Source organism: Camelus dromedarius, chromosome 22 (assembly GCF_036321535.1).
Source record: "Camelus dromedarius isolate mCamDro1 chromosome 22, mCamDro1.pat, whole genome shotgun sequence".
In the NCBI taxonomy this organism is placed as follows: Eukaryota; Metazoa; Chordata; class Mammalia; order Artiodactyla; family Camelidae; genus Camelus; species Camelus dromedarius.
In genome coordinates, this window is record NC_087457.1 from 31,541,157 (window position 1) to 31,559,457 (window position 18,301).

At 40.7% G+C, this 18,301-nt stretch overlaps 1 protein-coding gene across 10 annotated transcripts in view; it reads right to left on the reverse strand.

The window, feature by feature from the left end:
• The window catches only part of WDR17 (WD repeat domain 17), a 65,828-nt gene that overhangs the window by 9,869 nt on the left and 37,658 nt on the right, over positions 1–18,301 (reverse strand). For 8 of the 10 annotated variants that reach the window (XM_064477592.1, XM_064477591.1, XM_064477588.1 and 5 more), the window contains 10 exons: positions 16,071–16,135; positions 13,498–13,630; positions 12,962–13,053; positions 11,792–11,891; positions 10,809–10,948; positions 8,637–8,657; positions 6,883–6,994; positions 3,897–4,038; positions 3,519–3,621; positions 2,462–2,563 (listed from right to left, as the gene is read on the reverse strand). In XM_064477592.1, coding sequence (XP_064333662.1) covers positions 2,462–2,563; positions 3,519–3,621; positions 3,897–4,038; positions 6,883–6,994; positions 8,637–8,657; positions 10,809–10,948; positions 11,792–11,891; positions 12,962–13,053; positions 13,498–13,630; positions 16,071–16,135 — 1,010 coding nt within the window. The remainder of the gene's footprint in view (positions 1–2,461; positions 2,564–3,518; positions 3,622–3,896; positions 4,039–6,882; positions 6,995–8,636; positions 8,658–10,808; positions 10,949–11,791; positions 11,892–12,961; positions 13,054–13,497; positions 13,631–16,070; positions 16,136–18,301) is intronic. The other 2 variants (XM_031440350.2, XM_064477589.1) reach the window with 1 other exon arrangement.

Here is an 18,301-nt window from a genome sequence, read left to right on the forward strand (position 1 = left end):
ATTATTATTATTCATGAGGCTGTAGATTTACTAGTCCCAGTTCTATACTAAGTTATAAACTCAGTATGTTTTTCAAGGAACTAGTTACTTGAAATTTGAAAGTAAAAGCTGTTTAGGAGATGAAAAGAGAAAGGACGCAAGACCTTCCAGATGAAGTAAGAGGAGCACGTCTGTAATTCACATTTTTTGGTCACTCTGGCTAGTTGTCACTGAGCTGCTGGGACATGATCAGAGCTGGTGAGAACAGTGTATAAACACCCCCTCTTCCTGACACACATATTCCTGACATTTCAGTAATATTGTCTCAAATCAGTGAGCAGCTTTGTTTTTCAACCCCAAGTTACCAAACTTAAGAAATTTTATTGATAATGTAGCCCGGCTCCCAAATACATTCCTTAAATAACGCAGCTTCCCTGTCTACAGTTCTGCACTGGACAGTGCTTCACCTGCCCAGGTGTTCTCCACGATTGACTCTATGGAAAGCACTGTTAAAGAGCGAGGGGAAAACCCAGGTAAACAGGTGGAGAGAACACCGGGAAAACGTCAGGGGAGAGCTTACACACATACCGGGAATTACACGTTAATTCAGGCTGGCTGGAGCGGTGGGTGACAAGGATGGAGCCCAACTGTGGAATTTCAAGGAAGACTAAGGATTCAGAACGTTACCTGTTCCGTCGTGGGGCGTCTGCTAGGCAGGAGGGCTAAGGCAGCCGCAATAGTGGGCGGGTGAAAGCAGGAGGAAGGGGAGGGACAGGGTGACGGCCGGAGGTGACAGCTAATTAGGACTAACTGGGGGGCTATAGAAAATGAGAAGTGTGGCTGTGGGAATTTACTAAGTAATTGGATGTTGACAGTGAGGAAAAACCCTTAATCCTGACCCTGCTCATGGAATTCTGGGTGACAGAAGTGTAATGATACCATCAGAAGAGAGGACACGGGAGGAGTGGAGAGGATTTAACTCTGAGCACACGGAGTTCTGAGCTCGGGCTGAGTCTGGGGCCCTGCTGGGCGGCGCGTCCGCTTGGTGCCAGGTGTGACATGGAGGTGAAAGGGCAGAGTCCAGGCCAGAGAGGAGGCGAGCCGGGGGAGGGGAGAGAGCTGAGGGCGCAGCACAAAGGGAGGAGAGAGCGAGAAGGAGCAGGACGGACTTGGGGAACGAACGGGGTGCGAGGTTTGGGGACCAACACAAGCAGCAGGACGAGACGACAGAGGTACAGTCAGAAGTCAGAGTGGCCCTTCAGAACTGGGGGCTCTGGGTTTCTCCTTCTGAACTAACAAGCTTCTGACCTAGACGCCTCCTCTCGTGTCTCCCCTGCCTTATGAATAAAAAGCTGCCTTTTATCTGCGGTATTACCTCAAGTGACCATTTTCTCTCTCTTTACCCCCATTATTACCGGTCATACAGAGCTGAATATATTTCATTAAATAACATGAATTCCATGTGATACATCCTGTTCTTATAATTATTTTAACATGGTTAAAAGTTGCTTTCGAATTGTGGTCACACCGCCTGCATGGAAGCAGGTTTCTCCTTGAGCGCCCTGCCCTGATGGCGTGAACTGCCTTGGTCTGCTCGGCGGCAGACCCCCAGCTACAAGCCCTCCCCCTGGGCGAGAAGGGGAAGGGGCCCGGGAAGGGGAAAGCGTCGTTCCTCCCAGAATCCTCTGCCCCACGAAGGGTTCTCAGGAAAGTGCTCAACCACAGGCTCAGCGTTTTTAGGTGTAACCTGCTCTGCCATTCAGTGAACCAGCAGGCTTGGAAATGGTTTTTTAGGGAAGGCACTGGACTTTCTTTTTGAGTCTAACAAGTTTTAAGCACGACGGCTGAAGTTCAGCAAAGCTGTTAGAAAATATAGGTATTTCGCAGGTAGGTTATACCTGAATATAAAATAGTGAGTTACCTGCCACTCACCAACCCTCTTGACTTTGCCTTTTTCTACTATTGAGATGGGAAAGCTTAAAATACCCAGCTTCTCATCTTCTTTACAAGTAGGGTCACACAGCACTGGCCAGTGGGAGGTCGGCATACAGCCCTCAAAGAAACTTTCCTTCCTGAATCCAAGGGCCTTGCCCTCTGTGGTCTCCATCCTTTCTCCCTCACCTCTCTTTCCTGCCTCGAATGTAGACATAGTACACAGCGGGCTGGAAGCTACCTGGTGTCCCTGGGCCACTCAAGTAAGAGGAAGGAAGCCAAGCAGGTGAGGAATCCAGATCCTTGATGGAATCCATCCTGGAATGCTTACCTCGAGCGTCCTGACGTAAGACCAAGAAACCCTAGTGTTTATGCTAGAGTTAGGGTCTCTATCATGTACACCCTGATTCACTACTAATTCTTATCGTTTATTGCTGCTTTAGTATAAAGCACATGCTCAGGAAGTAAATGGATGGATGTGTGCTGAATGTCGCTTCTGAGACGCACTGAGATACTAACCATCTTAGAACGGAGGGGAAACTGCTTTTACCTCGTGTATTCATAGAGTGCTGGGACGATGCTTCGGTACTGTCTTACGATAGCCAGTAATGCACCAACGTACCCACATAAAATGAGCAACTCATTTCGAGCTCTGAAAGAGAAAATATTTACGCTTTTAATTACGTAATTTGAGGTGCAGAACATTGTTCTCATCTATAGTTACTGTGCTTGTGTCTCCGTATTTTGATGAGTGACATTTACAGCAAAATATGCTTAGAAAAGTTTCTAAACCTGAAGATGTCTTAGTCATCAGTTAACTCCTATTCAGACATGAATACAATAACACAAACTGTAATTTAAAACAGAAGTCTTTAGAATATTTAACTCTTGCCTTCTCGCTTTTCTCTCTTCCTTGTCTGGCCCTCCATGTAATTTCTCCCTAAGTAACTCCTTTGGTCAGATTGAGGGATTCCTGGTGTACTGTGTGGACTCTAGGGAAGGCCAAAGAACACCCCTGCAGCCCCCGTGGGGGACACTTGCCAAAGTGTCGCCAGCTGCCACGCTGTCTTTTCCACACGGCATTGCAACAAAAGTGCCCAAAGCCTCTATCACAGATTGTCTGTAGTCTCCGGGGGCCTTAGTTACGTGGGCGACAGTACCTGAAAGGGTATCTGAGTCCAGGGATGTTGTCTGTTTTTAATTTCTAGCCCTTTCACTTTGTCCTCTAGCCTAGCAGGCTTTGCACACGTGGATATTGAGATGTGACCACTGGACAGACCACTGAGGACATGCGGTCCAAAAGCATCCCGAAGCTCTGAGCTAGCCCCATTCACACCAGGTGTGTCCGTGTGTGTCTGTGTGTACATACACATATACACGCACACACACCAGGTATTGGGAAATGGGGCCACTAGGATTTATTCTTTGTTTCCAATTGACCTCTGTATTTTCACTTAAGACTAAAACAAATAAAAATGTAATTTTTCTACATGTGCATCTACGTGTCCAGGATGAGCTCATTTCTTGATCTGAACACCAAAACCAACATAGCCATTTTGAAACATTACGTTAAGTTCAGCTACGCATCTTGGAGAAAAAGTACTCACTCGGTACACGTATGCAACATTAACTTCTCAGTACGAATATAACTCAGTAGGTCGAGAACGGGGTAAACGGTATCCAAACTCCAGTCTGAACTACCGATGTGTTCTGGCAAAACAAAACCAAATAGAAGTTTCTCTAAATAATAGTACTAAGCTCGTTCGTCCAATTTTTACCATATGTAACTGATTCTTTTCTGGTCAATACTGTCCAGCTCTTTATCCTCTAGATCACAATCAGGCCCCTACACCGTACAGTCAGCAATCTCTTTCCTTTTTAAATTTAGGATGACTAGCGCTGGATTTTAAGGCTTTTTCTCAACATGAGTGAAAATATCAAATAAATGAGTAGATTTTAAATTATTCTACCAACTAAAAACTTACCTTTGACGAAGTCAATACCAATAGGAAGGGCTTTTTCAGGTTCTTGACTTAACAAGTAATACTTTACACTTTCAAACGTATTGCCATCGGCCTGGGCTGTCTCAGCTAACCGCATACATTCCTCCACTGTGGGCAGCTTGCACTAGAAAACCATTGGTTTGAAGATAATGTTACTAAAATTTACAGAGACAAAAGCCATCATATAAGTACTAAGTCATTTCTTATGCCTAGTAGGTTTTTCTTATTAAGGCTACTCAAAATAGATGTAAATAAAATAATTTGTACTAAGAACATACATTTATGGAAATATCCTTAAGATCAAATAACAATACAACGGGTATTACCTAATGAGCCAGTAGTTTTAATCACACAAATATTGAATAAAAGAGGTAAAAGTAAATTGTCCTGATGGTGAAACTGGAATTAGTACCCGCCAACGTGATTTAGCAGGGAATGCTGAAATCAGTTATTTTGGAACAAACATACTGACCAGTGTCAAAAACTATATTAAATGCAGAAAACATAAAAGGTACGTTCTTACATCACTCTTACGTGTTCTCGTTCTCTACACGGTAATTCAATTTCACTTGGCCTTGAGACAAAGCAACTCTATATTAAGCAAGAAGGCAAAAAAAAAAAAAAAAAAAAAGGCCCAGCTTCAGCTCTGACATTCTGAAATGCCACAAAGTGGAGATCTCAGCCCATGAAACTTCAATACTGTGAAATGAAAAGCAATGCTCTCCACTTTATCAAATAATTTGTTTTTCTGTTAAAACTGAGCATTTACTCCCCCCTCGGGTAAGTTTTCTGCTCCGATAACGCAGGCAGGAATTAAGTTCTCTTCTGCAGAAGCTCTGATGTGCTCCTGACAGTCGACATTTCCGTGCTCAAGTCTGTTGTCTGTCGCTCAGCACCACGTACACGGCTTGCTGCTGCCTCACTAGCCGGGTGCCCGCAGAGACCGAGCGTCCACTGCAGGAGACACTCTGCATCGTGGCAGCGGGTGATGTGGCTCATCCACAGTGAGGCCATCCATCTCCTCTCCTTTGAGATCTGTCACTCTCGTCCCTTTCTCACCATTTTTTTACATCCCCTTAGGTTACTAAGATGGTTTCTTCAATTTACTTATTAATGCATTTATTCAATAGTTTCATACTTTCTGGTGTTTTAAAGTTAAGTAAATTGAGTATTTTAGATCCCTCAATCTCTCCCCCCAAAATGACGACAAACTAAATTAAAAGAGCTCTTATGTATATGACATTTCCTATTGTTTCTCCATCTTTATTCATTGATGCCGGTTATTTACTGAGCAACTACCATGTGCAAGGTACATGCCTGGTCAGACAGACAACAGTTTCTTCACTTTGATACACGCTCCAAGAGGAGAGGGAATAAAAAAATGATCCCACTGAAATTTCATTGTGACACAGACGATGATAAACAGAGTAGGCTGATCATTCCTGTAATTCTTATCCTATCTTAAAACTCTCAAAGTTATATAACTCAATATTTCAATACAAGTTTTAGTCTTACTTGTGGAATTGTCCAGAGTTATGAACACCTTTACACATAATAACTAGTCTTTCTAAGGAGTCATTAGTGACTCTAACTATATCCTTTTAGAACGTGTGATGAAAAGACCAGTGGGCACCATGCTTGTCCCGTCACCAACAGTTTTATAAACACAGACGAGTAGTTAGCTTCTCTTGGCCTCAATACTAACACTGCCATCTCTGGCCTCAGAGGAAATGTTAGCATACGCTGAAACACTACACAGTAAATGTCAAGCATAATTTAAGAAAACAAAACACTCCTGCCTCTTTCCATATGCATTTTAATCTCAACAAAAAATAGCTTTTATTTGTCATGCTTATAAAGCAAAGCACAGCTCATTTAAAAAGTGATTCACAGAATAAGAAGTGTATAAAGAAGTTAAAATTACCCATAGTCTCACAAGCCATTGGTAACTTTGAACATTTATCCTTTCACAAGTATGTTCCCTGATATCAAAAACACACACTCACATATACACACGCACTCACTCACACACACTACCTGGATTAACACAATACTCAGCAACTATGCCTCGCTGAATGAATAGGGCCACTCACCCACTGTGGGGAAAATCAAGGCTCATGTAAGTGAAACAAATTTCGTTATTTTCAGTTAAAGACGAGAAAATGTTTTACTTCTATCCTTTGGGGTTCTAATAAGAGCTGTATGGATCTTTTAAAACATGCTATAAATACAATAAATACATACACAGTTAATTCTCAAAATGAAAAGGATATGATGTGTGCATAGTTTTATAATCTGCTTTTTGTTTACCTGTTTCATAGCCATCTACCAACATCAGTAAAAATAGAACTTCATGATCTTTTTATGGATTAACAGCACTGAAATATAGAAATGTATTGTAATTTATATAAACCATCTCCCTCTGGCTGAACATTTTAGTTGTTTTTATATATAATCTTGTTATATAAATTCCCATATTCTGTAAAGGAGCATTTTTAAAAAGTACTTTAGAATAATGCATGCAAATTTCATTATACTTCATTAATTCTTTTTAAGAGCCTAAGTTGCCTATTTGTAAAAAGTCAGCATACGTGTACCTCAAGGTACCTCAAGATGCGAGTGGAAAGGGCGTGGGAAGGGGGGTCGCTGCACCAATAACTCATTAAAGCAAGTTCCTCACCTTCTCTGAGTTCACTTTCTTTCTAAATTAGGAACAACACCCCTTGCTTTCCAGGGTTTGATGAGAATTGAGTAAATAATGATAGATGTGAAAATTTAGAACAGTTCCAAGCATATAGCAGAAACTCATAAATGCTTTCTTACTGTTGCAATTTTTGTTCTCCTTATAAGAGGGTCCTGAGGGGACCGTTTTTCTGTTTCTCTGTGGGAGTCCCTATTTGACCGAACCCAACACTGATGACATCGCAGCCCGCACCCCAGACCAGGACACTTAGTGTCCCCAGCGCACCTTCTCATGAAGATCGTTCAGCTCTTCAGCACAGCCGGGGCAGAAAGCACAGAGCTTGACTAACTGCAGTTCATTGTCAGGAGTCATGAGGAGGAGATCGGCTGCCAAGTTCCTATTCACACAACAAGAGGGGAAACGTCAATGAGGGAAAAAATCTAAAAATACCGGTTTAGAGCTATTTCAAAGGAAGAAGATCCTTATCACACTCCCCTTGCTTTTCTGTTTTCATAAACAGCACTGATTTCTACTTAACAGTGGAACTCCTAGAAATGCAGGTTACAGAAACCAACGGGCATGAAGGAAAAATATATTATGAAAATCCTAAATATTTTTTAAAAATCTAAACTGAGTCTTTACATGTTTACAGTTAGTTTTGTTACAATAGACTAATTCTCTAACCAGACTAAGTAGTGTGAGACGTGTTCTCTGGAGCGAACAATGAAGCAAACTCCGTGAGAGCTAATTTTCATCAGCTTCTGGTATACCTGCCAACAGCGGACACCTGCATTTTCCAGCTCATGAAATCTAGGGGATACTGAGATACTTTAAGTTTAGATATTTGGGTAGTCTGCATATTTCTTAAACTTTAGGTGGGAATCAAACATAGAAGTGTACTTTTCTGACATGGTTGCTAAAGATTTAATCACTGGAATAAATCATTTTTAAAATAAGACATTTAAAAATGCATGAACTTAATTTTACATTAAGATAGTGTACATAAAATCATTTTCAAAAATCACTAGGTGAGGAGGTTTGGATTTTATGCCTCATAACTGAGACCTCACTTATTTTTAATGGGTTAAGATATTATTATTCAGTTTTCACAAAACTGATACATAGACACGCAGCATGACTTTAGAACAGGCAATAATCCACACGTTAAGTCACAAGGCTGTGCGTGGACTCAGAGCAAAATCCTCCTCCACCTCTTTTGTGAAGCCTTCAGAAAAATCTACATCGGTCATTCATGTACATAAGTTATTTTAAAAAATTTCAGAGCTGTTTAATAAAGAATAGAGCACAGAACAGGAACAGAGATAATCCATGTGTGTCAAATCTTCTGTCATCATTGGGCAATTAAATCTGTGGGTGTTTTTACAGGTTCCAAATTAGAGTAATTCATCTGTTCTTGCTAAAAAGAATAAATGCCTTTATGTTTTCTGATACTAACATTTAATAGCAGTTTTTAATAATGTCCATGAGAATATAGAAATTATCATTTGGTTTTATACCGCATAAAAAACCTGTGCTAAAATTCTACTTAAACATCTATGAACTTCAGACAAAAACCTGACTTTCTTACCCTAGAATTATATCCTGACACAGTGAAATTTACAGCAATGCTAACTAATTTTATCCACTCGGTCTAATTCACTATTTACTGAAAATTCAGTAGACAACAGAGGAAATATACAGCAGACAAATCATCTAAACTCTTAAATTTCACTATTAAACAGGGATTTTAATTTGCTTAGCTGAGTTAACTATTGTTTTATTGCAGAAAGCCACAGTTCATTTATTATACAAATTTAAAGTATAAAATCATGAGTGATTTTGCATCTAGGTTACAGGAACCATTCTCATTACTTTGTAGTTAGGTTTTATAGAAATTATATAAATGAACTGACATTCTGTAAAACAATAAAGCAAAAACAGTTAGTGATCATTTTTCTTGGTAAAGAGTTGATATTCTAAAAAGAAAACAAAATGATATATAAACTTTAATTAAACATTTTAATAAAACTGGATAATACCTGTATCCAACAGATGGAAAGCTAAAAAGAAAATGAATGTGAAAACCATGAATATGCAATGAGAACCGAGAAAAAGCAAACTTTTACCAGTAAATGTAAAAAACACGAAGTGTTCTTGGTTTACAAAATCATATTCTCTTGGGAGAGAGTATAGCTCAGTGGTGGAGTGCATGCCTAGCATGCATGAGGTCCTGGGTTCAATCCCCAGTACCTCCATTAAAAAATAATAAATAAATAAAACTTATTACCTCCCCACCCCCAATTTTTTAAAATTATATTCTCTTGAAAAAATGCAGCTATCTTAATTTTTTTAAATTTGTGGAGCTCTAGTAAGAGCCACAGGGGTTATAGGTTTCCTCCGGAAATAAACCTGATTAGCACCATGCATTTCAGAGTCTGAACTTTATCCTGGTTTCTCGTACATAGAAACCTGGTAATCTTTTTATGTTTTGCTACTTTTTGCCTTTACTTTTTAAAAAAAGTAACCACCTTTTATTGGAATTAGACAACGGCTTTAAGCAGTCAGTCACCCTCGTGAGTGAACAGTCTGAGTGAGACCGCACGCTTTCCCATGGGTCTGAGGCAACCACCACAGTTCTTGAGAGAGGGAGCCAGGTCCTCTCAGAGGATGATCAGCATTAGACACTTAGTTAAGTTTGCGTGAGGTGATGGCGGAGTACCCACCACTACATTGTGGGGGGGGGGGGGGCGGGGAGGGAGCCTGGTATCACAGATAAGGGTTAAAATTAGAAAAACTCAGAGATTCCTGATTCACTGTGAAGCCAGCAGAGCCAACAAAAGAGGACACTGGGAAGCCCTGCTCTTTTCCTGACTTAGCCCCGGATGAGGGGGTGACGTGGTGTGACAGCTGCTGTAGACTGAATGTTTGCGTCCCCGCAAAAGTCCTATGTTGAACTGTAACCCCCAGTGCGATGGTATTGGGGGGGGCCCTTTGGGAGGGAACTGGGTCATGAGAGCAGAGCCCAGTGAATGAGATCAGTGCCCTGATGAAAGCGGCCACAGGGAGCCTCACCCCTTCCACCACGGGAGCACAGCAAAACGACAGCCAGTGAGGAGCCCAGAGGCCAGCTCTCATCAGACACCAAACCTGCCCGTGCTGTGGTCTTGAACTTCTCAGCCTTCAGAACCCTGAGAAACAAATCTCTCCCGTTTGTACGTCACCCAGGATGCAGTATTTGTGACAGTGGCCCCAGGTGACGACAACAGTAGCTAAGAGTGCAAACTGGAGCCAGTTTATGCGGCTCTGAGCCTCGGTTCCAGCATTTACTGAGACCTGAGGCAAATCAGTCCCCACTGCACGGTGCCTGGTGAGTTGCTGTACGTCAAGCACGGGGACCCAGGAAGCAGGACAGAAGTGTTGGTGAGCTGTGACGAGGATTACCACCAGCATCCTCTAGTGTCCACAGTGGCCTGTACAGCTCCATCTTAAGAGTGCTGTGTGTGTGCCTGGGGTGGACAGCGGGGAGACATGAAAGTCCTGACAGACAAGCTTATTTAGAAACCTCTCGAGGTTCAAGAGAGGAAAGAGAAGACAGATGTCTAAAATCATCCTTATTCAACAAATATCTATTGAGCAACAGCACCGTCTCCTTCCTCCACGGTGAAGGGCTGTCTGCCCTGAGCACAGGGCCCAGAGGAGACAGGAGGGACAGCTGCTCTGAGCTGCGGACCCAGGTTCCCCGGGGACTTTCCAGGGTCTGCCTTAGAGAGCCGCCCGAGTGGGTTCCAGGCTTCCAGCTACGCCACCTTTTTACTACTCTCTGTTATGAAAGTGGATTTATTTTCTCCCTTGAACCAGGACACAGGATCTGACAAGAAAGAGTGTAGATACGCAGAATTTAAAATGTGGGAATGTGTGGTCCCAATAGTTTTAAGAAGGCCATGTTATCGTCTTGTGATGCTTTATGCCCTTGAAATAGTACGAACTGCAACTGGGCTACTTCAGAATGAGTGATGGGAGATTTCATTATGTAACCATGGTAGTTCTTACTATCAATTCATACTCATTGCACCATTTCCTCCCACAATCTAATCTCTTATTTAAAAGGAGCTCCTATATTCTCCCAACACGCCTTACGGAATGCAACTTACAATATTTTAAAAGTTCATTCCATCACTAGGAAACGATTCTTTGGATTTATAAGTGCTTACCACGTTGGAATCATCATGCATTTTCTTGCCAGTAACTCCAGGGCATAATGGGTGGCCGGGGCTGCAGGCTCTCCCAGGACTGTGCCCACAGAGATGGCCAGCTCCAGTTCATTCCCACGGATCAGGTACGCCATCGCCAGCTTGCGCAACAAGAAAACAACTTCTTCAGTTTCATAGATGCTGGGTAGGATCAGCATTCCCCGCCAAGCTCGTAAAGATGATAAAGTTGTATTAACCCACGGTCAGTTATTCTTATGAAATGTTGAGTGTAGTATTTCTATAAGGTACTTATGCGAGAGCAACTACAATTCTCAGGTGGAAAAGCTTTGATAAAGGGACATACGGGCAATTTTATAAGATCGGAATTTAAGAGTTCTAGAACTTTCACTCATATTTTGTAATTAATTAATAGCAGTCTCTCTGCAATATCCTCAAAGTCTCCTTCAGTCTCTATCAGAAAAAAATACACAAATTCTGAAAATCTTCTTCAATAGTGTATAATGAAGATCAGTTATCCCTTAAGGCCAATATATCTAAAGATACATGCAAAATAGAATCCATATCTGCACTTAATGGTTTATTACATTAGTGGGTCAAAGGAAAATACCTTAAAAACATAACTTGTGAAGAATATACTAAAGTATTTATTAAAATAACTGCTTTCAAAACAGGTGTTCTGAGTTTAACTGCAATGATTTTCCCCCTTGCCACACTACTGCTTCTCATCTATGATGAGACGCTTAAAGTTAAAAAAAAAAAAAGGCTGCTACAACTGTGTATCTTGCGATGAAATAAATAAACAGATAAATAAAAGATCTTCTAGTCTGTAGAGTTCATCTGTGTTTATCAGGCACGTAATCGCTCAGGCATGGAAAGCGTGCAAAGCTAGATGTCACACAGAAAGTCACCGTATATCTTCGCCTCAAACACCATGACACATCTTGGGAGTTTTCATTCACATGAACAAGTCTGAAATGTTTTACCTCAATATTATCTACAGCGAGGTGGCAACACGCGGCCAGGACTGCTCGGCCCTCCTGGAAATACCAGTCTGCCAGCTCTTTGCAGGCTTCCTGCAGGAGTCTGGGAAGAAAAAGTACACATAGTCGATACAAAAACAAGGACTCCGTCATGAAAGTGAACTGATGCCTTTTTACAAGAAGCTGATTAAGGGACTAACCAGGCTTCAATGTGACATTCTTGGTTTAGGTATAAAGCCTGATCTGGGGGGAAATATCACGAACACAGTCTTTCTTAGTAGATGAGCTGAGAAGCCACCTCCCCCTCCTCCAATTTTTCTTATTTCAGAAGAAAAGCCTAATTCTCAGAATTTCCCATCCTACGCTCAATAATTTATGCCTCAGTCAGCTACAGAGGCAGCTAACCTTAGAGAAATTACAGGCTGAACTGAAACTTCTCAAAATTTAGGTGGCGATCGGAATAGGGGTGGTTATGTTAGATCTTTAAAATGCCAAGTTTAGAAATGGCAGAGGATCGCAGCAAAGGACCAGAAAGGAATACGTTAGTCCTAACACATTATTTGCTTAACATTTTATGATCATGTTTTTTACTTGATAAATATCCTAAACATTTAAATATCCTATTTTCTAGGGTAATAACAGGAGCTAAGAGAGGATGTGGGGGAAGGTACATTAAATTTGAAAAAAGTCAAAAGGCTAAAGAATCCCAATTTCCATTTCTTTTAAAAATGAAAGTATTTGGACTTCATCTTTAAAAGGGGCCTTAATGTAATTCTAGACACTAATACTGGGTTGTGCATGGTGAGCAATGTCACCAAGATGTTAACTACTCTGAGTCTACAGTGAAACACTAATCTTACCTTTACTGTCCCCTCCTCCCCAGCAGGTTTGGTCAGTTTTTAAGGACTCAGCTTCTCCTGAAATGCAGCCTGCTTTTCTGGAAGCTGTACACATCGTGCGTAGGCTGTGTCTACATGCCTGGCGTTTCCCTGCACATCTAGGGAGGGATGCTGTGATGGTACTAGATGGTGGTGAGAAACCTGGTTGAGGAATGAGACAGCCAAGTCCTCTGTGTATAAAGAAGGGTGAATGACATGGCCCTCAAAAGCTCCTAAAGGGAAACCAGCCACACACACACAAAAATTGACCCCAAACAAAGACTGAGTCGCTCACTCATTGAAGTCTTCCTTGCAGGTGTCATCGGAACACCAAGATCCTTTAGGTGTAGAGACGTGCAGGGTTTGCAGGTTTCCCTCACAAGCAGCCTGGGATTTAACACAACGTTTAATAAATCTTTAGCTAATTGTGGATAACTGACCAATCTCAGAATACTGTTTTGAACGAAGTATACTTAAATCATGTTTGAAACTTATATTACAATTTGGAGATAGCCTCAGAATTTGAGAAGGAAAAACTGGTGAACTCCACTGTGAATACCAACATGAAGCTCCAAGTAAACGGTTCAAGTGTACATAGCGTTCAGGAGCGTAGAGTAGGTCAGAGTTCAGGGATGCTTGTACGTTTAAAGATCCAAAATGAGCTCAGTGTGACCCGAGCAAAGACAGCGTAGCTGAGATGTCGAGAAAGAAGGCCGGGAGGTGGGCCGAAGCCAAGCCATCTACGACTTCACTCTGTCATTCGACGCAACCCCCACCCCGTGCGCCCCCCGCCCCCCAGCGGGTGCAGCCCCTGCAGTTATGTGGTTGTACCTGTGCAACAAGCAGGGCTTCTTTAAGCTGACCTCTTGACATTAAAAAATTGACTAATTTTTTCACATCACCAATGGCTATGCAGTATGGAATGACATCATCCTTATCTTCCTGGATTAACTGATCCGCTCTCCTAATAAGACAACAACAATTTGTTTACACTATACTGATTTCAAGGTTCTGGGCTGAGATTTTCTGAAATACTTAAAATATCTAAAATTTGAATCAGATTTCACAAAGACTTCGATTTTATAACCACGTTGTATTTGGAAGACAAAAGTTTCCTGATATAATAAATACTATAGGTACTTGTTTTCCCTCAGAACATTATATAATTTTGTATTATAAATGCACTGAATATTTCAGGTCTTAAAATCAATGCAGCTTATTTATTAAAATGGGGACTATATCTTTCTGAAGATAAATGGAGCCTATTATGTGACATATCTACTCTCAATTGGATTATGCACATGTGGGTGTCCATTCATTAAAGAGAGATAATTTTAAATATTTTTGTGAGCACAAGAATGAATAAAAAGCCTCTAAATGCAGGTAGCCTCAAAATCATTAAAAAGAATAATACAAGAACATAAATATCGATAATAAAATGCAGAATACTGTCATTGCCCCCAGCAAGGTAGTGTAAAGAAAAACAATGTTCCAGATACGTGAGGGGAGAGGGGACCTGATCTTGGAGATTATGAAGGATATGTATGTGTCATTCTGTAGCTGTCACAGTCCGTCTGTCTGTCTGTCTCTGTTTCTCTTACCCGATCTAAGTGCCAGGTACTTTCTCACGGACCAGCCTTGTTAATTCCACGCTTAATACTGAACCTCAGTTCTGTTGAAAGCTAATCAGGTATATTTAATTTATGCTGGCAAGTGCATTAAACTACATTTCAATTGCCAACATTTGGGTGTGTGTAGTAGGTACTTTTTATGTTGTTTGCATCATTCACTCTTAAGTCTTCAATTCATTTGGAGCTACAACTGAGAGACTGCCAATCAATCTCTCTGAATGGCTGGATTCATAAAACATAAACTTATGAGTTGCAGGCAGATGATTTTCTGGCCACCACGTGAAGCAGGGAACAGAGAAAATCGGGCGCTGGTTTTCAAAGATAAATGGAAAAGATTTTTTGCTTCTCGCGTTGAAACAAAATTGTTTTGTTAAATAAATATCCTCTGCTAAGTGGACTGTATTCAAGATTCAGTGGGAGCAATGACATTTACAGCTGTGCAGTGAGGGGACGTGAGCTCAGAATGACTCTGGATTCTTAGAGTTTAGGATAAGGAGCCTGGAGTCTGAGGGCTGGAGCCAACCTGTTGCATAACTGATTTGGGGACAGTAAGTGCGAGGCAACAGCCCACTTTCCCAAGGCTCACGCGTTAATCCTTCTGGATTTCATGTTTAGCCTCTGATTGATTTTATCAGTACGTGTGAACCACAGTGGAATCTGTTTTCTAAACCATGTCCCGTGAAACAAAAAACAAACTTTTATTTTTAATGCCAGAAGCAAGGTAGCTACTCATTAAATAGAACCCCACAGTCATTGGCATGTAGTGAGCACTAAATGTTTGTGGAATGAATAAACAGAACAGAACAGAGAATAGTCTTCTGTTATGGGTTGAAATGTGTCCCCCCTCAAAAGGTACGCTGAAACCCTAAACCACAGTACCTGTGAATGTGGCCTGATTTGGAAATGGGGCCTTTGCTGACATAATTAGTTAAGACGGGGTTATACTGGATTAGGGTAAACCCGAAATCTGATACGACTGGCATTTTATTAAAAAAAACAAAAGGGTAATTTGGACACAGAGGCCCACATGTGGGATAATGCCACGTGAAGACAAGGCAGAGGCTGGAGAGCCAAGGACTGTCGATGACCACAGGAAGCCAGGGGCACAAGCATGGGCCTAATTCTCTCTCCGAACCTCCAGCAGGAAGCAGCCCTGCCAATAACTTGACGGCAGACTTCTAGCCTCCAGAACCGTGAGAGAACACATTTCTGTTGTTCTAAGCTCTGGGTTTGTGGTCCTTTGTTACAGCAGCCCCAGGAAACCAATGCACTCAGAGGAAAACTGTGTCCCTCTACTGCGTTCCAGAACAAGGACATTTAGTCAAGCGTGTTCAGGGGTAAGACTCTTCTTTACCATCAGCACCCACCTTATGTCCATGTAGGGGACATGGCAGGAATTAGTATCTACAGAGAGAATTTCTGAGATTGTTTATAGAATATTTCATGAACTGTTCGTAACCTTCAAAATGTCTTACCACTTACATTTCAATACCAATACATTAACCAGTGAGTATGTTGCCTGATCTGTCATTTCTTCCACCAACTCAAGGAAATTTGCCTTCCACTGCTTTTATCAGATGTCAGGGCAGATAAAGAACACCAAAATGACTTATGACTGATTCGTTTAATTTATTGTATAAGGAGATAAAAATTATCGTTTAAAACAACTTAAAAGTAAAAAAAAAAATCTCAAAAGCTACTATCATACTTAGACATTGCCTCTATTTTAACAAATCTTAGATCATCTGTCTGGACACGCACTCTCCGCCTTACCTCTGCATCAGCTTCTTCCAGTATTTCACAGAGACCCCTGGTGCAACTGAGAGGGCTTTGTCCCACTAGAACCGGAGAAAGCAAAGCAGAAACACACCCACTTTGATTGTTCGGTCTAACTCTTTACAGAATTTTTAAATGAATTCATATTTATACCACAAGTTTTTTGAGTGCTTTTAGAGTGTTTGGATTTCCAGGAATATTTATACTATCTCATGCATTCTATACAGTACACATATTATTATACTTTAAAATGCATAAGATATATAAATTCTATAATTTAGCAGGGAAAATCTCAAGCCTAGAGAAAAAGAGAGAGAGATTGGGGGGCAGAGAGAGTGAGAAAGGAGGTGGGGGAAAGGGACAGTATGAAAAATACACTAACTCACCTTCCAGTACAACACCAGACTCTGCACTCTACGCTCAAAATCATATATACAGAAATTTTTATTTCACTGTTACTTACATTTAACAAATAAGATATTTATTTCTATTTTTATTTTTCCCTACTTATTTTCATAAATTTTATTTATTGGCATTTCTCCCATTATAATTGACGTGCCTGTCTTCATATTTTAAAAATTAGATCACTATCAAAAGAAGCTCACTGTTCAATTAAGGCCGATTGTGATTGTTACATGAAAATACAGATTTTGCTGAATTCAAGTCTACAAAGGAACTGAGGAGAAAATATTCTGAAATATCACTACATGAATCAAAACTTCTTTTTAATTAAAGCTCTCCCAAACAGGAGAGTTCTACTACAAGTAAGGCTAGAAAATTGGTAATTAGCCTGAAAGTAATAGGTTCAGTTTTAAATAGGGAGTTTTTAATACTGCAATATTTATAATTATGGTTTTAGGGGAAATTTGTCTTTATTACAGTAGGGGGTGAATGGAAGAAAGAAGTTGAAATGTAGGTTAAGTTAATTTTGAAATCACCAAGCTCTTCCAATAAAATCATGTGTTATAAGTGAAAAGATTAAATGTTCCTAATCTCATACTATTAATTTTACAGACATAGAAACTATAAGGAGGTGATCATGAACGACAGTAAGTTTTTAAAGAGGGTAAAAAAGCACAGCTTTTTGGATCATTAAATCCATTGATGAAATTGCACAACAAAATTATCAGCTCCACAAGTAAACAATTGATTAACTTATCCTTAATTACACTGGAATTATATATAGTTTAAAATTGTATATACCTAAATATAGAACTCAGAAAGATAAATTATTACACTGTTCCACCAAATTTATTTATTTTTTTGGTTTACTTTTTGATAAGATGTTCTTTCCAGCAGTGTCCTGTTAAAAAAAGTAACTTTTAAGTCATATCTTTATTTCCTCATACAAAAATTTTTACATTGCTCTAAACTAAATACTTTTTTAGTTTGCAATCCCTTTTCAATAATATTTTTAAATGGCACACTTCATTATTTTAGGTCAAGCACCGTAATTCATTGTTTGTGTCTAATGTATGGAGAATACAAAGGTGACAAGTTTAATTTTGATCTATTTTAATGTAATGTCACTGCTTAGTTTTACTTCATGTCATTTATAAGTACTGTTAATATCATGCTTTGTAATTATAAAACTGATTAACCTAGAGCTTTTCAAAAATTATCTGCCATGAAATGAGTCCACGCCATTCTAATCTTTTTTTTCCTGGATGGATGGGGAATTTCTGCTGAACCAAAATGCACATGCAGAAACATGAAAGGCTCAGTAACTTTTCACAAACTGCAAACACTTATGTAACCAGCTCTCAGATCAAGAAACAGAAGCCCCTCCTCTGTTTTGCTCTGTTTCAGTCACCACCCACCTCCCCAAGGTAGCCAGCACCCTGAAATTTAATAGAGCAGGTTCACCCTGACCTTCCTGGAAAACTGCTTTGTTGAGCTGGTGCGCCTTCAAGATCAGGGCATGCCTGCAGAGCACCTCCCGCCAGCTGATCCTCAGAGTAGACCCTTCTTCCGTCCAGTGTGGGGTTGAGTTACAACAAACGGTATTAGCAAGGGGAATCCACTGAGAGCAAATTCGCCAACATGGATTTTCTAGGACTCAAAGACTCTAGCCTGGAGCAGTGGTTCTCAGACATCAGCCTGTGTGAGGACAAGCTGGAGGGCTCTGACTAGCATGAACTTGGGCTCCACCCCCGGAGTTCCTGATTCTGTAGGTCTGGGAGGGAAACGCAGGTCTCCCAGGCCACCAGGCAATGCTGATGCTGCCA